This window comes from Saccopteryx leptura, chromosome 5 (assembly GCF_036850995.1).
Source record: "Saccopteryx leptura isolate mSacLep1 chromosome 5, mSacLep1_pri_phased_curated, whole genome shotgun sequence".
Taxonomy (NCBI): domain Eukaryota; kingdom Metazoa; phylum Chordata; class Mammalia; order Chiroptera; family Emballonuridae; genus Saccopteryx; species Saccopteryx leptura.
In genome coordinates this window covers 92049565-92075123 of record NC_089507.1, presented here as the reverse complement: position 1 = coordinate 92075123, position 25559 = coordinate 92049565, and the positions used below count along the sequence as shown (strand labels likewise).

The 25559-nt window shown below is 36.0% G+C and overlaps 1 protein-coding gene across 1 annotated transcript in view; it reads left to right on the top strand.

The window, feature by feature from the left end:
• The window catches only part of COL25A1 (collagen type XXV alpha 1 chain), a 599542-nt gene that overhangs the window by 478050 nt on the left and 95933 nt on the right, over positions 1-25559 (top strand). Inside the window, exons 11-12 of the mRNA XM_066384810.1 lie at positions 10934-10960; positions 12933-12977. Of these exons, the coding sequence (XP_066240907.1) occupies positions 10934-10960; positions 12933-12977 (72 nt within the window). The remainder of the gene's footprint in view (positions 1-10933; positions 10961-12932; positions 12978-25559) is intronic.

The window sequence follows — 25559 nt, the reverse complement described above, 5'->3', positions numbered from 1 at the left end:
ATTTAGTTTATTCAGTAAACTGAATAGCTAAATGATATGAATCAATGAATTAATAAATCAGGTACTGATACAAAGGAATCAGATTTATATTTTTCTTACAACAAATGTCATTTCATGCCAGGAGTAAGATTAGACAGGATAAATCCAACAGAATTACTACAAAACTGCTATTTCTCCTGCATCTTCTTGTAGACATGTGTTACAGATTGTACACATGTACAGGAGTACATATATATTCATCAATATGCATAGTGTAACTAAAAGACTGATTTTTTACGTGGACAATGATATTTGTATCAATTTCTATATGGCTATTTTTAAAGTAGAGTGTAAAAGACAGAAGAAACCTTAGGAATGATCTAGTTTATGACTTTACAAATAAACAAGCAGCATCAGACTAAATAAAATAACTAGACCAAGGTTACAAAGTAGTCAGTGGAAGAACTCGGCTGGAATCCGGCTCACCTGACTGTAGCCATGTGTGTTTCATACTCCAGATCTGCTGGGCCTGAACTTCCCGGTGCAGTGGCCACCAGCCACAGGTGGCTGGCTGTTCACATTTAAATTCATTCAAATTAAATAAAATATAAAGTCCAGTTTCTAACAATTGCACTAGCTACATTTCAGGTGCTCATCAGTTATATGTGGCTAGTGGTTACCATTCTGGATAGAGCAGTATAGACCATTCCCATCATTCCAGAAAGTTCTGCTGTACACTGCTGGTCTAGATAGAAAACAGACCTGAGAATATATTAGACTCCTAAATTTAAGTCCTGTTTCTGCTGATGATGGGATATTTAAATGTTAGTAGCTGGTGTTTCTCAGCATTGTTGATTTAAAATAGGAAAAGCACTTCTACATAACGGAATAGAAACATTGTTTTGTTGAGTGTAGTGTAGGGTGATAGGCCTTCGTGAACCATAAATTTGTTTCCTTTACAGTACACCAGGGAAGTATGCTTAATCACAGAGGGCAGGGGAAGCCTGCTAATTTTTCTTTCGTTCTGGGTCATCTCCATTTTGGGTTTAGCAATGAGAAACAATTTACTGAATATTTAGAAAGGGTGGAGTACTATTTTAAGCCTAGAATAACTGGTGAAAGGTGACACAATCTCTGTTTTGGTACCTAATCAGAACACAGATTCTCAGATACCTAGAGCTGTCTTTAATCTGTTGGTGGTAGTTAATGCTCAATATGTAGTCTTGGGTCCTGGTTTTGTCAAGTGTTGAGAAAAATGTATTATTTCTTTAATTTCCTGAGCTTTAAGAGACCTCCCGTACCGAGATCACAGCTTCATGATTTTGAAAAACACCAATAAATGAGTCACCCTGGGTTAATGTTTTCCCCCAAAAGTCAACACATGAGGTAGAGAAGTCAGATATAATTTATTTAAAAAATAATTACTTGGAGCCCTGGCCAGTTGGCTCAGCGGTAGAGTGTCGACCTGGCGTGCGGGGGACCAGGGTTCGATTCCCGGCCAGGGCACATAGGAGAAGCGCCCATTTGCTTCTCCACCCCCCTCCTTCCTCTTTGTCTCTCTCTTCCCCTCCCGCAGCCAAGGCTCCATTGGAGCAAAGATGGCCCGGGCGCTGGGGATGGCTCCTTGGCCTCTGCCCCAGGCGCTAGAGTGGCTCTGGTTGCGGCAGAGCAATGCCCCAGAGGGGCAGAGCATCGCCCCCTGGTGGGCTGAGCGTTGCCCCTGGTGGGCGTGCCGGGTGGATCCCGGTCGGGCGCATGCGGGAGTCTGTCTGACTGTCTCTCCCCGTTTCCAGCTTCAGAAAAATACAAAACAAAAAAAAAAATTACTTGTATTTAAAACTTTTTTCTTCAAATATTTATGAATTAATATAATGACATGCCATTTTATTGATAGGATCTAAATGAGACCTGAACCCTTTCCAGTGATATAGGCATGATAGTTCGAGCAGTAAAATAATGGAGGAAATCTAGTAAGTGAAATTTAATAATTTGTATATTCACTAATTCACTGTTTCAGTTTAGTCAATAATTATTTATTTGGTAGGCACTGACATAGGTGCTGAGGTTATAAAATATATGACCTGAAGACTGTGCTGCCCAGTCAAGTACACTTCAGAGATATGTAAATATATTAAAATAGAGCCAGTTAGAATGTGCTGGAGAAACAGAATAAACACAAGCTCTATGTGGATGCATAGGAGAAGGCTCACAAAGAAAGGGAGTTATGACTGCTGAGCCTAGAAGAATGATGAAAAACTCCACATGAAGTCTAATAGGAGGCTGTTTGGGAAAACACACATGATTAAGTGTGACGGAAGACAGAGTCCACGGAACACTCGGAACAGGAGATGAGGCTCTCCCGTCTCAGCACTGTCCTGCTCTTTTATTGTTTATACTGGGTTTCTTCATACCCAGTTCAACTAAATCACCGGCTTTTACACTGAAAACATTTCAGCACACTCTCTCATATTCTAAACATTTCCCAGTAGTTTCTCGTTTGGCACTTCCACACACTTAAGCCATGAAATCTGAATCTTGTAAAACATTGCTTGAATTATACTCCAGACATACATATAATAGTGGCTAAGAGTTTATGTTTCTTGACTTTCTCTCATCAATCATCCAAGTAGAACATGGAATTTTATATAAGTACATCTTAAGTGAATCCTTCTTAAGACAAATTTCCATTATTTATTTCAAATTTCCTCTTATTCTTTATAAACCAAGTTTATAGGTTTTTGATCTTGTGATGCATTTGACCAGGTTAGTATCTTTCAAAAAGTTATAATTAAAGTCTGTTGCACCAAATCTTGGAAAAAGTCTGATACTAATTTTATGACTGCGTAAGTTAGATTATATGTGTTATCATTCTTCCCTATGGAATAGACGCTAAAAAGAATTATTTTTCCTTTTATTAAATCATGGAAAAAATCTTAACTCAAATAGGAAATAATTTTAAATGGTTTAATAGTTTTTTTTTGGGGGGGGGCTTTTATCCTCTCCTTTACCAATGGGCCACCTCCCGTTTGCTTTCTGTGTTTGTATTACAGAAGCTGGTTATATAGTCTTGCATCTTGAAATGACCAGCAGTTTTCAGAGCTTCACATTTTACTGTTAGCCATCAGGGACAGAACAGGAACTATGTCCGCCCCTTGCTCACACAGAACATCATTTCCTAATAGCAGGCAACCAGAACTTGCCTTCAAACACCTCCCAAGAGGCACCCTAAAGTATATCATTTAGAAACTCTGCATCCTGTTTAAGTAATTAATACCTCAATCAAATTTGTGCTAACATTGGTTATGTCAGAAAAGTTCATTAATTTTAACCATTCCATGATCTAACAAGCAAAAGGCTTTTTTTAATTAAAAAATTTTTTTTTCAGTTTTATGAACTGGAAAGTACAGTGAATACATAATAGTTACAGAAACATTCATTTCTTAAGTGCCTGCCTTGAAGATTAATGCAATATGAGAATTCTACTTATAGTTTGCATGATCACTTTCTGAAGTCACGCAAGTGCATTAGAGACCTTAGACCTATATTCACATTCACAACACTCTTGTGTGTTAATGAAATTGAGTGACTAAGATGAGTTTTGCTTTGCTGTTTTAATATAGAGGCCATGACCTGAATTCCTCCACTCACTCTTGCACTAAGAGGTGATCAAGGCTATTTAAATAGGCCCAGAGTATTAGAATGACTCTGATGAACACAGGGGTGAGAAATCTTGTTATTCCTATCTTGAAATGCTATTGTCTAAAAAGCAGTGGTCCCCAACCTTTTTTGGGCCATGACTGGTTTAATGTCAGAAAATATTTTCACAGACTGGCCTTTAGGGTGGGACAGATAAAATGTATCACATGACCAGGACAAGCATCAAGAGTGAGTCTTAGACGGATGTAACAGAGGGAATCTGGTCATTTTAAAAAAATAAAACATCGTTCAGACTTAAATATAAATAAAACAGAAATAATGTAAGTTATTTATTCTTTCTCTGCAGACTGGTACCAAATGGCCCACGGACTGGTACCGGTCCGCAGCCTGGGGGTTGGGGACTACTGGTCTAAAGCACTGGTTCTCAAATGTGTTGAAGTTGGGGAGCATTTAAAATCCTACAAATAATTATAGGCCCACTATATACAAGTTTATGAGAACTATATACAAGTTTAAGTCAAATATTAAAGAAAAAATATAAAGTCCAAGCGTGCTTTTATGGCAATTAAATGAAATAAATACTACAAAATTAAATTTATTGACATTAAAAAACATTTTTATGTTACATTTTTTATTACGCTTTTTAGAATCCATAAAAAAGAGGGGTTAAAAAATTAAAAAACAACAAAAAAGTTATCTTTTTATATATATAGATACATTCTTAGTAAGATTTAGTAAATTCAGTAGGTCCCGGCACAAATGTATTAAGTTTTTTCATTCTTGTGTTTATGAGAAACATGAGCCTGATGTGTCCTAGCAATTTCTCCAATGTTTGGGCATATGTTTGAAAGGCAAACTCTCATTTCCTCTTCAATACATTGAAGAATTCCTGTCTTTTTACTCTTAATTGTATTGAGGGTAGAAAATCCTAATTCACATAAATAGGATGTTGAAAATTATAGTAAAATGTTCAAAGCTTTTTTAGATTTTGCCATATATTCTTCTTTTAAGAAATCCAAAAACCTTCAAGAGACAATTCCTTATGTTTAATCATCAATCCATGATCAGTGGATATAGCTGCCAGTTTTTCTTCTTATGTTTATGTTAAACCAAAATCACTTGAAGCTTCCATGAATGGGTTTCTAATCCAATTGTATTGTTCAGTGTTAAGTGATGGAAAATGGTATAAATTAAATTCTGCCTGTCAGCCTTCAAGTTCTATTTTATTTACACTTAACTTTTGCTCACTTCCAGAATCAAATTCTTCAATATCACACTTCTTTTTGAGAAATCTATCCATTTTATTTGGGTGTATTTATCTAAAAATGATATAATGATGTGTTAATAATAAATATAATGATGATGTGTTAACAAAAAGAGCAGTATTTCTATAATGAAATGGTATAATAGAGTAACCATATTTATTTTTATATCTGGGCACATGCCATGAACCAGCACAGCTAGTAATTCCAGGTCCTGAGTGGGAACGGTGCAGAATTAAGAAAATACCAGGTCAGGAGGGCCCTGTAATTGCTGCTGGCAAGAACAAAGCATGCCCCAAAACTGCATCTTGCTTTATTTATAGGGTAAAGTGAAGCCATTAGCAAATCAATGGTCTCTGATCATGTTTCCAAGGCAATCCAATTATTTTACCAAGTGCAGAAAACCCCCACCATACATGTCATCTTAACTTTACACCAAAGGATAGAAAAAACTTGCCTTTAGTCTTTCCAGGGAACATGGGGGTAGTGTAAACAATCCAGCACCACAGCTTAACAGCCTTTTGCAACCTAATCAGGCAAGTGAGGTGGGGGGTTGGGCAGACTGTCAGCTTACAGCCAATTCCCCACACCTCTGTCCCCCAAATATCTAAACTCCAAAAACCCTGTTGGTATTTTGGTCTTCAACAGGCACATATTTCTCTGGAATACCATAGGGCGTACTTGGAAATCTAGGGTGCACCAGTGTGCCCTGGCGCACACTTTGAGAATCACTGGTCTAAAGTATAAGAAAAAACTTGATTTACTTCATGTTTTTCATTTTTATAATTTTTGTGCAATTCAAAGGAAACACCATTGTGCTTATGAGCACCTATAAGGCCATACAAATATGATCTCCCTTTCCTATGCACAGTCCCATTTTCTATTCCCATCTATAGTCTCCTTTGGAATTCCTTGAACACACTTAGCAGATGCCTACCTCTTGGCCTTTGTTCTTGCTCTTCTCCTTGCATGGGACATTCTTCATCTTCTATACACCTGGCATTCTGCCTGACCTTGTTCAGAGCTCCATCCAGGAGTTAGTCTATCAAGAGGCCTTTACTGACTCTGAGTTCAAATACTGCCACATATACAGCTCCCAATCCCAATCCCCCAATTTGCTTTAGCACTTACCACCTACCCAACTTTATCATTTACTTGTTTGTTTACTGTCTTTCTCTGTTTGCTTGAATATGAAGTCCAGGATTCTGTGCATTTTTGTTTAGTTTGTTCACTGCTATATCCCCAGTGCCTAGAACATTGCCTGACATGCAATGAGCACTCAAAACTATTAAGTAGATAAATTAATGAATAAACTCAAAACGATTCACAAAGCAATTACTATGTGCAGCTACTATGCATAAGAAGAGATATTTAAAGTAAAAATGAAGTAACAACCCAGTTACAATACTGTTTGTAAATTCTATGAAAGCAGTACTTCTATGGAGTGCTCTGAAGAAAAAAAGGGAATCGAACCCCCAGGGTAGGGACACTGAGCTCTGAATTATGGGATGGGTGGGGCCAGAGACAGAGAAAGCTCAATTAGAAACCTACAGCCAAAGGTGTAGCAATGTGAAAGCATGGCTTGTGTGGTGAACTACAACTATTACAAAAGCTTGGACTTTTCTCAAAAGCTATGGAAAGACACTGAAGGATTTTTCAGCAGAGGAAACGTATGAACCCATCAGCCTTTAGGAAAGCTCACTCAGGCAGCGCTGTGCAGAAAGGCTTGAAGGAGACTAAAAGCAGAGTGGCCCTTGGGGGATGTCATTAGCCAGGTGACAGAGAAGAGGGTTTGAACAAGAACATAGCAATGCTGCTGAAGAAGAAGGCTGGGTCGGAGATACAGTCTTAAGTATCTGGTGAACACAAGTAAAGGATCGCCCCAGGCCTGAGTAACATGCTTTGGGTAAAGACAACCACTAAATGGGGACTATCATATTTATTTAACTTAATTTCTCATTATATTTTCTACCTAATATTTTACATAATCTAGAAATGGAACCTAGCAGGGGTAAATAGGAAAGAAAATCAAGTGCAATATGTAAATTGTTGTTTGTAAGTTTTAACTTAACTTTGCATAGCTCTCCAAGGTCTTTTCTGAAAGACCAAGAAAATTTTGGTTTGAAAGTTTTTCTACAGACAGATAAATTTTTCAATGGCTCACATTTGTTTTTATTTTTTGAATAAAGTTATGTCCATTATGCAAAATCTTTCAATGAAAAAAATTATACATTTTATGACACCCAGAACATATATTGAAGTGAGCGTATTTTAAAGTTCAAATTATATTTTAACACTTTTGGAGTTAAACTTAAAATAAAATGGCTTAATATATTGAAATACTGTATGTTACAGAGTTTTTAATCTTGAGGCGTACAGGATGGAATGAAAGTAGGTTTACAGTTGTTTGTACGAAAAATAATAATATAGGAATAAACTGTGTTGTGTATTTACAACTGCAAACCTACTTTTGCTACACCCTGTATACAAAGATATTATTTTGAAAAATAAAAGAGACCAGATTATTTCCATCTTAATTGGTTGTATACAAATTATATGCAAATATAAAGTCGCCCATCAAGACAATTCTAAGAAAGGAACAATTCATTGATTAATAAAAATATACTGAAAACATTGACTCCCAATTTACTAAGTCATGGTGATAACAATAATGTGGTTATTTTAGAAATCTGGCCTGACCTGTAGTGGCGCAGTGGGATAAAGCGTCGACCTGGAACACTGAGGTCGCCGGTTCGAAACCTTGGGCTTGCCTGGTCAAGGCACATATAGGAGTTGATGCTTCCTGCTCCTCCCCCTTCTCTCTCTCTCTGTCTCTCTCTCTAAAAAATCAATAAATAAAATATTTTCTTTAAAAAAAGAAATCTTAGAACTCTAGAAAGTTTTACCTTAATTTTAGGAATAATAAGAAGCACTAGTTTGACTAGTAAATAATGAACTTAGGACATTATTCATCCAAGTTATTATTCATAATGACTTTTGAAGCAGGATAAAAGTATAAATAAGAAGAAAGATTAGAAAAGTTACTGAATGGTTCGATGGCATTTGCTCATTATCTTATATATTTATATTTGTACCAAAAACTACAAAATGATACAAATGTAGACATCTTAAATAACTGGTAGCAACATACTCTCACTTCAATATCAATTTTGAGCAACAAAACCTTCATTTATAAGCTTAAATTTTATGACCACAATATTACTGATATATAATGGGATTATTAATCTAAGGATACTCAAAGCACATATATAAAAGCAAAGTCTAGATCAAGAAAGTAACTATTGGGCATGTGTGTGTGTGTGTGTGCTAATACTAACAAATGTAAGTCTGTGTCTTATATTCAACTCTGCTTCATTCCCAGTCCCCTAGTAACAGATGACACTGTCCTTGGCTTGCTACCATTTTCCCGCCAGTGAGATCAAAGGAGAATATGCACATTTTTGGTAGCTGAGAATACATCTTTGGCAACAAAGTTATGAATAATCCACAAGACATGTATTCACAATTTAAAATTCATGTTATAGGCCTGACCTGTGGTGGCGCAGTGGATAATGTGTCGACCTAGGAACGCTGAGGTCGCTGGTTCAAAACCCTGGGCTTGCCTGGCCAAGGCACATATGGGAGTTGATGCTTTCTGCTCCTCTCCCTTCTCTCTCTCTCTCTCTCTCTAAAAAAAAAAAAAAAAAAAAAAAAAACAAAAAAAAAAAACTGAATAAAGTTAAAAATAAAATATTTTTTAAAAATTCATGTTATATCTTAAAAACTGTTTTTATGTTTAGAGTTTAGCAAAAATGGAAAGTTTCTTAATCTGAAGAAAAAATATTTACTTTCTAAAATATACAATCAATATAATTTTATGGATTTTAGAGTTATGAGTAGCCTTTCTAAATCTCTGATCTAATGTCATCATGCAACAGAGACCAAATTAGAAAACACTAGATATGTTAGTCTCTAGTTAAAACACTTGATTTAAATTTTCCTATTTTTATATGAAGTATTCCCTTCCAGAATTATACATCAATGTAATGTAGTTTTCAATTTTAGTGAACAATATTTTTTCAAGGGGCAAAGTTAGATTTATAATGAGAAACAAACTCTTTCAAATTGAATATATACATTCTCAGTCTAAACACTGAATTAATGTACTTTTTGTTATATGATTTTCTTTCTAACATCAACATTTTAAGAAGTGAAATACTCTGGAGACACTTGGAAAAATGGAATCATAGACAGTGATAAAACCCAAGTCTTTTCTTCACTTTCAAGATCTATAACTACAGCTTTCAAATTCTGACTTTACTCAGCATTAACATTCATCTCCCAAACAATTTACCCAAGTTAGGAAATGATTAAACATGTTTACGTGCTAAAGGGAAGGAACTAGTGGAAAGCCGGAGGCTCTGATACGGATGCAGGGATAATTGATTCTCTCAGATCCCCAAGGAGAGAGGCAAAGATGGAGTCCAGAGTCTACAGGCTGCATCGCCCTGTAGTGGAGGAGTGCCTCTCCTTCCTCTGATGGAGGACGGGGGTCCAGTGGGTTTAAATTGTTGAGAGACATGGTGTTGAGGGAATTTACTCTTGATCACCTCTATTTTCCTATAAAATCTTAAACAGGGAGAATTTTAAATAGAAGGAGTGAGATAGGTAGGGAGGATGTCTGACTACACCTATGTGTCAGATAACAAGCTCATTAAGAAGTTGGTTGGTGGAATAAATCTAAAAGGAATATATAATGGTGATATTATACCTATGCTTTCAATAATCTAAAACTGATTATATGAGGAAACTGTTAGTCTTTCTGTGAGGATTACAAAACAATTTATGAGAACAGATTCTTTAAATGTTTCTGAACATTGTGAACGTTTAATTAAAAATCACCAGTTCTTCCTCTGATGGCCACTCTAGTGCCTCCTTTAATGTTTCAGAGTATGGCTCTGGCTGGAATTTTGGTTGGTTAGAGCATCATCCCAATATGCAAAGGTTGATGGTTCAATCCCAATGTTTCAGAGTATGAATATAAGATACTGAGTAACTGAAATGTCACACATTGAAAATAAGCTAGCCATTAGTTAAGTGTAATAGAAAAAAAGAGCTTTTTATGTGAAATTATAACTATAACTTTGTTAAAATATGCTATAATTAAAAGTCTTTGAAAATATTGGAAGAAAAATGCTTAGTATTTTAATATTAAAATAGATGTGAATGTTCAGAATTATAGCTGTCTCTCTCTGGGCCCGTTTCCACTGTCCCAAAGCCATGCCTGTTCTAAATAAAGCCAACAGAATCCCAACATGGATTTTGTGGTTGAAAAACGGCTAAATCTCAGAACTGCCACATTTCCATTTTGTATGTAAATATTTCCATTTATTTTTCTAAATATTCTATTTCTTCTCCCCCACCCACCTCCCTCCCTAGTAGCATAGTTTATGCAACAGCTGGTAGTACCTTTTGTTCCCTTTCTGGCACACACTAGGTGTCACAAATGACCTTGACATCCCCCAGTTCATAAACAAGTGTGAAGGTCAACTTGCCACATTTTAAGAGGAAGAATAGAATAAACCTTGTTTATTTATGATACTGTTCAATTATTTTCTTTGCAAATCTGCTTACTGAGGTTTTAAAGATGCAGAAGTGTTATAATGTGTCCATTTACTAGGGAACTACATCCCATATTTAACTGCTTCTAGCAGCAACATCTCCAGCTTTCTAAATGACACTGTGATAGATATGCCAGTAGTTGAAGAAACAGAGTTGCTGGGATAAGAAATATTCTTTTTTAAAGAAAAATTATCAGACTCTTAATTGCATATGCTGAATATTCTTCAAGAGAGAATAAAAAAAAAAGAAAAAATCTCTATAGACTTCCAGCTAAAACTTCATTTTTGTTGATATATAAAACATGAGCATATTTCAACACAGCAAAGAGAACCTTATGGAAGAGCACAGTTTTAATTGGTCATTCAAGTTTAAATGGTTATAGTATGTTAATTGAATTGTTGAATTTTTTTTAGGGTCCTATGGGGCCTCCAGGACAGAAGGTAGAGTATAAACAATACTGTGAAAGTTATTCTGCTCCCGCTGCCTGTGGCTAAGCATGAGAGGTGAATGAGATTAGCTACTTACTGTAAGCCACACTGAAGCCTTCTGGTTTCTGCCATCTGCTTTCTAAAAATACAATCATCTAATGTGAGCGATTAGATTTCTAATCAATTCCATTACAGAAAATCTAATAAATCCAGAGCAGACACTTTTTAAGCTGTCTGCCAAACTTGTGGGTTATTGAATTTTTAAGTCAAATACTGATAAAAATGAGAGAAAATTTACAATGTGAAGGGTCATACAATATTGCAAATGAAATGCATGACCTTGCTCAAATATCTGATGGCCATGAGCAAAGAACTAAACAGAACAAAGAATGTACTTGTTGCTTGGTGACTGTATTCAAGTGGCCCACCAGTCTTCCTGGCTGAGGTAACCAGAAAAGTGACTTCCTGATTGTCATTTCAATGTTATACGTAGTCATCAGAATTGACCATTACATTCCAAAGGAGAGGATCATATTTTCTAAAATTACATCAATAATGCAGTGATAAATATATCAATAGCAGGTAGATGGCCCTTTGCCAACAAAGTATCACTAGAGTCCCCATTCCCCATCACACCTTCCACCCCACAACAGAGAAAAGGGGATATTTAACCTGCAGAAAACTAAAAAAAAAAAAAAATTTATTACAACAGGTGGAAAAGTGATTATCTTTATCTTTGGAATCCATCAAAGATAGAGACTTTTTATCCCTAAGCATTGGGCATGTGACATCTGTTGAAACATAATCCTACAAACCAAGTTAAAGCCAATGGGTGGTGACACAACTTGTGTATAGGAACACTGTGTCCTTCTCAATAATGTCTCTATTAAGCATGGTGTGAAATTGTAAAGCTACCCTAATCCACATGCAACCAGGATAAAATTACTGCCTCGGGGAAGTACTTTAATGGCCCACTCAATATAATCACTGAAAGCACCAAGTAACTTCGCATCTTAGTTGGTTTTGCATATAATGACTATATTTTTAATCAACTTATTTTTAGAGCAGTTTTAAGTTCACAAGTACTTTTTTTTTAACTTTTTCCACTATTATTAAGAAATTTAATATCATACATTTACTCAGAAAAAGCTACTTGCTAGTGGTAAGCAAAGAATAAGCACCTTTTCTTTTAAAATGGTTTCTCCAGACTCTAAAAGGGAGGTGTATGGAGGGAAATGACATCACTATTTGAAAGCATTTGTTAATGTTACTGTATCCAATGTCATAGATTTTCCTTAGGTAACAGCTTGTTTATTTTCAGTTCACCCCACCTCTGACCAACCATTGGTATTCACACCATTGTGCATGTACACAGATATCCAAGTGCATGGACATGCTCACACACTTAGTAGTTTATGTACAGAAGTCAGTGTGTAACATTTGTATCATCTTTTCCAGTCTACTTTGCAAGACACATTCACACTCATGTGGCTTAAATGTACTCCCTGAGAGTCTGGGAGAAATACTGCAAATGCAACAAATTTGAGTTTACAATATAGGTCCCGTATTTGACTAATTGTGGAACAATTGGTTATTTTATTTAGCTTTTGTTTTATGGTATTTCAACTCAGGAAATTCAGAAGTTAGCCTATATATTTCTTAAGAGCACCCAAATTTAGAGCCACGTGATTTTGTGATAGGCATGGATCTCAATTTATAATGTGACTTTCTTTAAAATATCATTATAGTTAAGTGGCTATTTAGAAACATGCTAAATTTAACTCCATAGTTTCTGCGAAAGCTTGTTCAATATTCTTACATTATTATATGTTTGAACACAGCATATAAGAACTGAAAAACATAGCCTCTTAGATATGTTTTAGCAAGGTAAAGTTACAGCTGACATAACTAATACAATATAAATTTAGAGTTAAAAGATTTTATAATTTTTGTATCAATTTAATTTCATCATGTGTCTTCGTAGGGTTCTGTTGGAGCACATGGAATTCCAGGGATGAATGGGCAGAAGGTGAGTACTGTAAACTACAGGTAGTACGATTACAAACAAGATGGGTTCTAGAGGCCTGCTCTCAGGTTGAATTTGTATGTAAATTGCCTATTAAATGCAACTTAGGTGTTATATTAACATAGTATTTGTTTTTACCTTTCTGTGTATATAAATACTTAAACATTTTTAAATGCAACCTTAAACAATCTTGGATGATGCAGAAGATGATGGACTTGTTGGAGAGGAGGGGACTGGCGTTAAGAGTCAGGGTTTGATTCTGCTGCTGCAGTCAGTTTCTTGAAGTAGCATCAAGGGAGGTTTGTACAGAGCTTTTCTTTTTCTCATCATAAATGGCCCTGTAGCATCTCAGGCCTTTGGTAACTGTACAGTAAACTTCAGTGAACCTCTCTGTATCAGGATCTTGCTCCTCTAACTTTGCCATTCCTGCTTCAATGAGATGAAAAGCATCAGATAACTCTTTTGTAGAAAACTTTTTTCAGTTCTGGAGTTTCTGGGTTCCTGTTTTCTTCCCTAAATGCCGTCATCTGCTGCTCTAGTTCCATAAGGTCTTCATTGGTTAGTTCTTTGCAATTTGAGTTAAGTAACTCTGTGATATCATTTTCACTGATGTCTAACTGCAGTTACCAATAGCCCTTATGGTGCTCTGTTCATAAATACTGTACAAGTTGTACGTAAGTCGAATGTTTCTAACTCGGGGACGTACTGTATAGTATTTTCAATGATTTGGAAATGACTTGAATCGCAAAATTATACTAGTCATTAATGTTAGTAATAAGTTTATGTGCTCATAAAACTCTATGAACACTTTTGAAATACAGGAAAATTATGGTGCCAATGGTCAAATCAGTTTAATTTTAAAGATGTTTTAAATTGAAATTCTTAGAAAATTTTCCATTTTATTTTGGTAATTTATGTAAGCGATATAACTATCTTTTTTATAAATACATATGAATAAGGAAAATGCTATGTTTAATATAAATTGTGATAAATAAAATGCATGTTATTTATTCTTGTCATGGCAAAAACAATATGTATTATTTTTCATTAACAAAGTTATTCCTATAGTAGGAATCTACTGAAATCTGAATCCAGAAGCAAGCTATTTTTACTGTTAAACCAAACCAAATTAGAGGTTAAATAGTTATGCCACGCTCTAGTAGTACACTTTTGTACTGTTAATAGTGGGGGGGAAATAAAGTAAAACAAAGCAAAAGCCACAGCTCTACGTAGATGTATCTGCATACATGTGTACCTGTATCCCTGCCACACACTTACTAGTTGGAAAAAATATCACTTTAATCCCGCAAGTAGCTCTGGCATTCTCTGCTTCCCAACAGTCTCGACGGGCTCTTCAATCTGGAACCTCTACAGAGACCAGGAAAGCTACAGTGGCAGCCAATAAAGCCACCAGCTGGGTCAGTGTACTAGGTAGGAGCCAGGGAGCTGAGCTGGGGACTCTCTTGTCACCCTGAGAGGTTTTGGACTGGCTCTGTGAAATCCTGTGATCCATTGTCTTCCCAGGCGATTTTAAATCCATGCACTTTGGCCTGAATTCTGAGATCATAAGGAATCCAATCCTTACAGACAGAATAAGCCTCCTCGTGGCCTTCTCCAGTTCATCTCTTCTTCTAATAAGATATAATCAATCACAATTTCAAAATCTACTGAGTGGCTCAGAGCATGAGTCTGCCACTTAGAGGGAGTGTGAATTTTGGCCATATCTTTTAATTTTCTGGCCTCAGTTTCCTGCAAAAAGGAGACAACAGTAATACCCACCTAATAGTGTCAGTGTGTGGATTAAATGAGTAAATAGACAAAGACCTTATGACAGTGATGTAACTAATAAAATTTTCCTTCATTTCATCTTGGTAAAACTCTGGAAATTTGTTTAATCTGTGTTTTAGAAGAGGTTCTCTGTTTGAGAATTACTCACTTACCAAGTGAAAATAATATTCTCAACCAAGACTCATGGTATCTTTTAGTCCACCAAGCAAGCACTGCATACTCGTCAGTGCTGAACTGCCCGTGCACAGCTCTGTTTTCCACTTCATAAAATGCATATCCATTTGTTTCACAAATCCTGGGAAAGAGAGAAGATGAACTTTCCATTCAGAACACTGTAGAGCTAAGAAGAAAACCTAACAAAGATTCAGAGGTGTTGTCATTCAAAGCTGGATTTGAAAATTGCATAACTCAGAATAATATTTAAAAGGACAAAGCACGGCTATAACATAAACACTGTTTGTAACGTTGGTGAAAAACAAAACTTGTACCTAAGGTTCTCCTTTTTTTCCTTTGTTTCTTTTCTTTTTTCAACTTTGAGACAATCTTGAAAATTTATAGAAACCTTTAACCTGAAACAAAGCAACTTTAAAACTGTCACATATATGCTTATGAAAACAGCATATTCTTTATTTTTGCAAAGGAAATATGCAATTTCCTTAGCAAGAGAAAGGAATGTGACATTTTCTTGTCCTAGTCACCAAGTTTAGATTGTATTTCAAGGAAATAGACAGTTAATATTTGCAGTTTTATGTCTTGTTATACAATTTTGTGACATTTTAAAGTGTTTTTTATAAAACGGAAGCTAACTGATTTCACACTTTTATGAAGGTAACAGCAAAATGTAGTTTAAAATTTTTTTTCTACTCCACAGAACTTAAAACTTTGAGTGTGGAATTTCTGTTCATCTTAATCATCTAGCATTTATGATAGTTGGTATATCATCTTTAGAAAAATAAAGTGCAAACAGTGAATCCCCAGGTCATTTAGACAGTAAAAATAATATTGGAAATAGAGTTCTGTACTTAAAGCACATGAAATATGCTTTGGCTGTCTAGAATTTGTTTCTCTAAGAAAACAGCTTATAAAGGTGTGTGTGTGTGTGTGTGTGTGTGTGTGTGTGTGTGTGTGTGTCTTTTTTAAGAAAAGCATCTCAATGTCTTTAAATTGTCTTCAGAAAACATGTTTTCCATATTACAATTTTACTTTTTCCAACAATACACTTTTAATGCTTAGAAAATAGTTTTCAGACAATGATTAAAGGAGGACGTGATTTCTGTGCCATCAGAAATATGGCAAATAACAACTAGAAAATAAAACAATTTTTCCCCTATAAAAAAGAAAGAAAAGTATAAAAAAAAAAGAAAGAAAGAAAAGTAAACTACTTTAAGAAAATGTTGTGTTTGTTTTCTACTAGAACACTTTATATCCATTCAGATTAACAAAATTGATGACTGGCTTTTTTTTTTTTTTTTTTTTTTTGGGTGAGCGAAGAAGGCTTCTTTTTTTTTTTTTTTTTTTTTTTAAATAAATTTTTATTAATGGTAATGGGATGACATTAATAAATCAGGGTACATATATTCAAAGAAAACATGTCTAGGTTATTTTGTCATTAAATTATGTTGCATACCCCTCACCCAAAGCCAGATTGTCCTCCGCCACCCTCTATCTAGTTCTCTGTGCCCCTCCCCCTCCCCCTAACTCTCTCCCTCCCTCCCTCCCATGTCCTCCCTTCCCCCACCCCTGGTAACCACACACTCTTGTCCATGTCTCTTAGTCTCGTTTTTATGTTCCACCAATGTATGGAATCATATAGTTCTTGTTTTTTTCTGATTTACTTATTTCACTCCGTATGTTATCAAGTTCCCACCATTTTGCTGTAAATGATCTGATGTCATCATTTCTTATGGCTGAGTAGTATTCCATAGTGTATATGTGCCACATCTTCTTTATCCAGTCTTCTATTGAAGGGCTTTTTGGTTGTTTCCATGTCTTGGCCACTGTGAACAGTGCTGCAATGAACATGGGGCTACATGTGTCTTCACGTATCAATGTTTCTGAGGTTTTGGGGTATATACCCAGTAGAGGGATTGCTGGGTCATAAGGTAGTTCTATTTGCAGTTTTTTGAGGAACCACCATACTTTCCTCCATAATGGTAGTACTACTTTACAGTCCCACCAACAGTGAATGAGAGTTCCTTTTTCTCCACAGCCTCTCCAACATTTGCTATTACCTGTCTTGTTGATAATAGCTAATCTAACAGGGGTGAGGTGGTATCTCATTGTAGTTTTGATTTGCATTTCTCTAATAACTAATGAATCTGAGCATCTTTTCATATATCTGTTGGCCATTTGTATCTCTTCCTGGGAGAAGTGTCGGTTCATGTCCTCTTCCCATTTTTTTATTGGATTGTTTGTTTGTTTGTTGTTGAGTTTTATGAGTTCTTTGTAAATTTTGGATATTAGGCCCTTATCTGAGCTGTTGTTTGAAAATATCATTTCCCATTTAGTTGGCTGTCTGTTTATTTTGATATCAGTTTCTCTTGCTGAGCAAAAACTTTTTATTCTGATGTAGTCCCATTCATTTATCTTTGCCTTCACTTCTCTTGCCATTGGAGTCAAGTTCATAAAATGTTCTTTAAAACCCAGGTCCATGATTTTAGTACCTATGTCTTCTTCTATGTACTTTATTGTTTCAGGTCTTATATTTAGGTCTTTGATCCATTTTGAATTAATTTTAGTACATGGGGACAGGCTGTAGTCAAGTTTCATTCTTTTGCATGTGGCTTTCCAGTTTTCCCAACACCATTTGTTGAAGAGGCTTTCTTTTCTCCATTGTGTGTTGTTAGCCCCTTTATCAAAGATTATTTGACCATATATATGTGGTTTTATTTCTGGGCTTTCTATTCTGTTCCATTGGTCTGAGTGTCTATTTTTCTGCCAATACCATGCTGTTTTGATTATCGTGGCCCTATAATATAGTTTAAAGTCAGGTATTGTAATGCCCCCAGCTTCATTCTTTTTCCTTAGGATTGTTTTGGCTATTCGGGGTCTTTTATAGTTCCATATAAATCTGATGATTTTTTGTTCTATTTCTTTAAAAAATCTCATAGGAATTTTGATGGGAATTGCATTAAATTTGTATATTGCTTTGGGTAATATGGCCATTTTTTTTTTTTTTAAACATAGTAAGTTTTTCAGAAACAGACATTCTTTTTTTTATTTTTTATTTTTATTTATTCATTTTAGAGAGGAGAGAGAGACGGGGGGAGGAGCTGGAAGCATCAACTCCCATATGTGCCTTGACCAGGCAAGCCCAGGGTTTTGAACCGGCGACCTCAGCATTTCTAGGTCGACGCTTTATCCACTGCGCCACCACAGGTCAGGCCAATATGGCCATTTTGATTATATTTATTCTTCCTATCCAAGAACAAGGAATATTTTTCCATCTCATTGTATCTTTTTTGATTTCCCTTAACAATGCTTTGTAATTTTCATTATAAAGGTCCTTTACATTCTTTGTTATGTTTATTCCTAGGTATTTTATTTTTTTTGTTGCAATCGTGAAGGGGATTATTTTTTTGAGTTCGTTTTCTAATATTTCATTGTTGGCATATAGAAAGGCTATGGACTTTTGTATGTTAATTTTGTATCCTGCGACCTTACTGTATTGGTTTATTGTTTCTAATAATCTTTTTGTGGAGTCCTTCGGGTTTTCGATGTATAGGATCATATCATCAGCAAAAAGTGATACCTTTACTTCTTCTTTTCCGATATGGATGCCTTTTATTTCTTTGTCTTGTCTGATTGCTCTGGCCAGAACTTCTAGCACCACGTTAAATAAGAGTGGAGAGAGTGGACAACCCTGTCTTGTTCCTGATTTAAGGTAGAAAGTCCTCAGTTTTATGCCGTTTAATATGATGTTGGCTGATGGTTTATCATATATGGCATTTATCATGTTGAGATATTTTCCTTCTATACCCATTTTGTTGAGTCTTAAACATAAAATTGTGTTGTATTTTATCAAAAGCCTTTTCTGCATCTATTGATAAGATCATGTGGTTTTTGTTCTTTGTTTTGTTGATATGGTGTATTACGTTAACCGTTTTGCGTATGTTGAACCATCCTTGAGATTCTGGGATGAATCCCACTTGATCATGATGTATTATTTTTTTAATATGTTGTTGTATTCGGTTTGCCAGTATTTTGTTTAGTATTTTAGCATCTGTATTCATTAGAGATATTGGTCTGTAGTTTTCTTTCTTTGTGCCATCCTTGCCAGGTTTTGGTATGAGGGTTATGTTGGCCTCATAAAATGTGTTTGGAAGTATTGCTTCTTCTTCAATTTTTTGGAAGACTTTGAGTAGAATAGGAACCAAGTCTTCTTTGAATGTTTGATAGAATTCACTAGTATAACCGTCTGGGCCTGGACTTTTATTTTTGGGGAGGTTTTTAATAGTTTTTTCTATTTCCTCCCTGCTGATTGATCTGTTTAGGCTTTCTGCTTCTTCATGACTCAGTCTAGGAAGGTTGTATTGTTCTAGGAATTTATCCATTCCTTCTAGATTGTTGTATTTGGTGGCATATAATTTTTCATAGTATTCTACAATAATTCTTTGTATATCTATGATGTCTGTGGTGATCTCTCCTCTTTCATTTTGGATTTTATTTATTTGAGTCCTGTGCCTTTTTTCCTTGGTGAGTCTTGCCAAGGGTTTGTCAATTTTGTTGATCTTTTCAAAGAACCAGCTCCTTGTTTTATTGATTTTTTCTATAGTTTTTCTGTTCTCTATTTCATTTATTTCTGCTCTGATTTTTATTATCTCCTTTCTTCGGCTGGTTTTGGGTTGTCTTTGTTCTTCTTTTTCTAGTTCCTTAAGGTGTGAAGTTAAGTGGTTTACTTTGGCTCTCTCTTGTTTGTTCATATAGGCCTGAAGTGATATGAACTTTCCTCTTATTACTGCTTTTGCTGCATCCCAGAGATTCTGCTATGTCGTATTTTCATTTTCATTTGTCTGTATATATCTTTTGATCTCTGCGCTTATTTCTTCTTTGACCCATTCATTTTTTAGAAGTATGTTGTTTCGTTTCCACATTTTTGTGGGTTTTCCCCCCTCTTTTTTGCAGTTGAATTCTAGTTTCAAGGCTTTATGATCAGAAAATATGCTTGGTACAATTTCAGTTTTTCTAAATTTGCTGATATTGTCTTTGTGGCCCAACATATGGTCAATTCTTGAGAATGTTCCATGTACACTAGAGAAAAATGTATACTCTGTCGCTTTGGGATGAAGTGTCCTGTAGATGTCTATCATATCCAGGTGTTCTAGTATTTTGTTTAAGGCCACTATATCTTTATTGATTCTCTGTTTGGATGACTGATCTAGAGCCGACAGCGGTGTATTGAGGTCTCCAAGTATGATTGTATTTTTGTTAGTTTTTGTTTTAAGGTCAATAAGTAGCTGTCTTATATATTTTGGTGCTCCTTGGTTTGGTGCTATATATTAAGGATTGTTATGTCTTCTTGATTCAACTTCCCCTTAATCATTATGAAATGACCATTTTTGTCTCTGAGTACTTTTTCTGTCTTGTAGTCAGCATTATTAGATATGAGTATTGCTACACCTGCTTTTTTTTGGGTGCTGTTTGCTTGGAATATTGTTTTCCAGCCTTTCACTTTGAATTTGTTTTTATCCTTGTTGCTTAGATGTGTTTCTTGTAGGCAGCATGATGACTGGCTTTGATCAATGAATTTGGTGGTGACTTGACTTGCCTTGCCTTTTCTTTTTTTTTTTTCTACTTTCCTTTAAATTTTGGTCACCTTGAGTGCTAATCTGGGTATTTCTTATTTTTGTAACGGCCTCCCTGTTATTAAGATCATATTAGGAAAGGAGACCTACATAAATGGTAACAGCGTTAAACTCCAGTGTAGCTCTTTCGGGCAGCACAGTCTACACATGGCTCCTAGGTACCCTTCTGTGAGTGATGGGAGACTGTGTGGGACAGAGGTGGGGGGAGCAGGGACTCTGCTGCACAGAGAGGATGCTTCAAGCTCCCGTCCTCCACTGGGCAAGTTACAGAATGTTTCTAAGGCTCGAGTGTTAAATGCAAATGCAGGCTTTGCAGTATCAACTAGAGGACATTGCTAAAGGAACATAATATAGTAGTTATCAATTATCTATACATAATAATAGTATCACACTTCAGGAGTTTCAGCAAATGAGGCCCAGGCTTACTCTCAAGGAGGCAGCAGAAGCCAGTGACTTCATGGTAAGGAGAAGATGAATAGACAAGGTTACATGTAAATATAATATATAAAATAAATATAATATCTAAATATAAATATAAAATGCTTCTCTGTTCCCTGGTCCCCCCTCCCCCCACCACACACTAGGTAGTGGGGTGTAAGTACGATGGATTTGGGAAAGAAAAAGGCACACCTTGAACTACTTGAAAGCTCAGCCTTCGTCTGAGGAGACGGAGGCGGGACGCAAGCGCGCTGTCCCGGAGCGGGTACTCTGTGGTCTTCCACTTCCCGTGCAGCCCGTTGAAGGCCCTTTCCTCTCTGGGCCAAGGGGGGGTCATCTGTAAAATGAGAGAAGATGTACCAGCTTATCTCTAAATCCCTAAGTGATACTGTGTATCTACAAAAAGTCACCCATGTCTTATTCCCAGTTCCGCCAGCTTCTAGCATCATCTGTTCCCAGTTCTGAAAGTTGTTTTTCCCATAATCTGGATTGGTTTCTAACAAATAGCTGAAACAGAGCAGATTTAATACCATCTCGCCTAAAAATACGGCATGTTGTCTTCTTCTTCTCTGGATAATAGTATTGGACATAAAAATTTTTGTAATTCTCATAAATAGATCTTGTTGGCATAGGTATAATTAAAATTTTATTTGTATTCCTTAATGTCCCCTACACACATACACAGAAATGTACACCTGAATATTTGTTAATTAAACACTTCTTAAATATACTGCACAAGTGTATGGGCTTTTAAAAATAATTTGGTGGTGGGCCTTTTTTAAACTGAAGCATCCTTTGAGAAAATAAATTGCTGTCTACAACATACATGTCAGAACTTTTAAAATTTCAACATTTAATTGGTATTATTAGAAGCCTATATTTTTCTACTCTTTCTACATTTTCACATTTTTTGGCATCCATAAACAAATCATCATTGTGACAATTTATTTGAGTAGCAGTCAGTGCCCAAGACTAGGGTCTAGGGAGAGACACAGGGTACAATAGATGTCTAATTTGTGTATCTCTTAGTTCACATCCTTGTTTCTTTGTTACTATGAAAACAGTGTTAAAGACTTTCAAGATTAAAAACAAATGATTTTTGTCTAAGCAAGTTAGAATTTTTCTAAAGTCCCAGAATCATAGAGATTGTTTCCAAAGCAAAAGAGAAATATCAGGTGATCTTGTTTCATGTATTTTTCAAATGTTTCCTAGAATTTATTATTCTTAAGACTCCCAAATAAAATATGTTAAAAATTGCTATTAGTGCATCGTCTATGAATCTATCCCAGATAGCAATGTGATTTTTAAGTCACATTAAATTTTAATTAGTTTATGGTTATGATATTTAGAGTTCCTTTTCATCTCTTATCCATGAGTCTCACAGTTCTTCACTGACATTCATCCTCACAGCATACTTCTAATGGCATTTTTACTGTAAGTATATTTAGAGAGCAGATAAATTGAAGCTTTCAGACTTTCAAAGGTCAAGCTGTTATTCAAGTCTATACAGTGGGCTATGCATGAGCTTCAATATTTTTTTATTCTTGACTTACTTATTGAAACCACTAAGTACACTCTTTTCTTTGGCTACCTTGACTCTGTCATTAAACAGTCTAAATTAAATTCCTGAAGGATTTGAATATATTAGAATTTGGTTTGTTTTCTGGTTAGTTTAATGTTTTCCTATAACAGAACTTACCCAGTGATCTATTACCCAATCCATTTATGACTTTTCAATTTTAGACTTTACATAAAAATTTTTAGAGTTAAATAAAGTGACTGATGTCTGATTCCAGATTAATTAATAGCTCAGGGAAATTATCTTACAGCAATTTAGTTCTGTTGCAGGTTAAAGTTAAAAATTAATTTTTTTAAAATGTATTTGTCTGTCTTTTGAATTTAACAAGTGTGTACAATAAAAGTCTAAGAATACATGGCTTTTTTCTCCAGTCACTATGTATAACAATTGATGTATTCTTCCTTCTGAAACATCATTTTTGTCTTCTATAGGATATTTCATATAATCAAATCACTTCATCCTCGAATGTGATTCATATGCTCTGAGGCATTTTTATAATATAAGTTAACTCTTAAAGAGACTTTTTAAAGTACCTTTAGAGAGAAATAAAAGCTTAGTTGAGAGGGGCAATTTCATGCTGGCTTGAAGTAAAACAATGATAGTAAGATTTTTTTAAAAACCACTTTTCCCTGATTTTGTTTAGTTGCGTTACTATAAAATTTGATACCAGTTATCATTCTGCTAAATGAAAATATTGGGAAAGGGGAGAATCAAAAGCTGAGGGAAGGGGATAGGTGGGGTGAGGGGGACAAGAGGAAGGGACGCTGCTTGCAGGCTGTTGCAAAACAAGGAAAGGACAAAGCAGCTGTGTCCAGATGCATTAGGACATCCAGCCCACTTAGTGTCCATTTTAACTGAAGGGACACTGTGTATTGTAGAAGGGCTCACAAAAATACTAGTTTACTAGATCTGATTAAATTGCATACAGAATTCTCAAACTTCTTTTTAAAACTTTCTTTAAATGTGTCCATTGATTCACTCATTGACTTCTTTAATTATCTGTTAGCTCTAACTCCTGAGGATAGGCACCACGTGAGCACTAGTATTAACTCTGTCTCTGCCCTCATGGATTTCCAGCCAGTTGAGGCTATGGACATTAAGTGAACAGTCACACTAAAATCTGTTAAATTACAGGCAGGTACTGTAGGGGAGAAGCACAGAGCAGCCTGGCCTGAAGCAAAAGGTCAAGGAATGCTTCCCTGAGGAGATGATTTTAGGGGAACTTAAAAGGTAACCAGCATTTGGCAAGGGGGAGAGAAATCATCACTATGTTGCAACCCTTACCAATTAAATTGCAGGCAACCTTGATCTTAGAATTCTGTTTTTAAAATGCCAAATTAGCAACCACTATAGGATTTGTATATACATCATAGACTAACTTTTCTCCAAGTTTCTGACCACTAAAATATTTTTCTTCTTTCTCTTTTCTTTCTTCTTTTTTCTTTTCTTTCTTTCTTTCTTTCTTTCTTCTTTCTTTCTTTCTTTCTTTCTTTCTTTCTTTCTTTCTTTCTTTCTTTCAATGTGAGAGGAAGGGAAATACAGAAACAGACTCCCACATGTGCTCGACCAAGATCCACCTGGCATTCCCCATCTGGGACTAATGTTCTGGCTATCTGAGCCAATGCTCACAACCAAGCTATTTTTAGCACCTGAGGCAGAGGCTCCAAAGAGCCATCTTGAGCACCCAGGGCCAGTGTATTAGAACCAATTGAGCCATGGCTGTGGGAGGAAAAGAGAGAAAAGGGGGAGGAGAAGGGGGGAGAAACAGATGGTTGCTTCTCCTGTGTGCCCTGACTGGGAATTGAATCCGGAAGTTCCACATGCTGAGTCGACACTCTACCACTGAACCAACCAGCCAGGGCCAGTTTTTCCGTTTTTCAAACAAAGATCATAGTAGTTACCTCAAATTTAATCAGAAAAAAATAAAGGAAGTAATAAATATAGTTGTTTGTTTAAATATATTATTACATAAGAACAGGCCATTTTCCTCTGTAAACTGGAGACATTAATAACTCCATGAACTCAGAAACCTCCTGGGTGTGTAAGTGAATGTCTCTTTATACTTCTCTTCACTGATCTTTAGAACTTTTCCAGTTGGACATAACCATCTCACATTTCCATTAATAATTAGGCATGGTTTCTTCTCAAAAGAAAAAAATAATTTATCATCCAAAACATTCATAGATTTATTAAGAACTATAGGAAAAAAAATTAAGTGGGTATTTTGAATTTAAGGATGGACACAGTATTAAGGGGACATTATGTTGCTAGTCATAGAATCCCGAAGAAATCTTTTAAAATGGAGGTACTTATTGCTCATGTAACTTGAAAATCCTGCACTAACGCAGACTTCTGCTTTACTTTGCTTGCCAGCTAAGTGTCGTCCCTGTGGACGCCGGTTCTTTTATGTCCTCACACTGTCTCCACGTTGCTGCCTTCCCCCCAGTTCCTGTTCTGGTGGTTCAGGGGCTGCCAATCATTCCTGGGTCTTCATCCTTTCCCCTCTACCTCCAGGGAGTGGATGGATGTCTTTCCCCAAACAGCCAGCAAAACTGCTGAGTCCCTTTCTAGTTGGATACACAGTGGGCCATGGCCTCTCCCTCAGCCTGGTCCTCCCTGGAGAAATGTCAGATGGTGATTAGCTACTGCCACTGCAGGTTCTTTTCGAGCGGCCCCAGTCCCGTGGAAAGTTGCAGTAAACACAGATCATCTCACTAAGAGGTCTGTGCAACACAAGGAGCTGAACCACTGTGTAGTACAGGGGTCCCCAAACTACAGCCCGCAGGCCGCATGTGGCCCCCTGGGGCCATTTATCTGGACCCCACTGCACTTCCGGAAGGGGCATCTCTTTCATTGGTGGTCAGAGAGAGGAGCACATTGACCATCCCATTAGCCAAAAGCAGGCCCATAGTTCCCATTGAAATACTGGTCAGTTTGTTGATTTAAATTTACTTGTTCTTTATTTTAAATATTGTA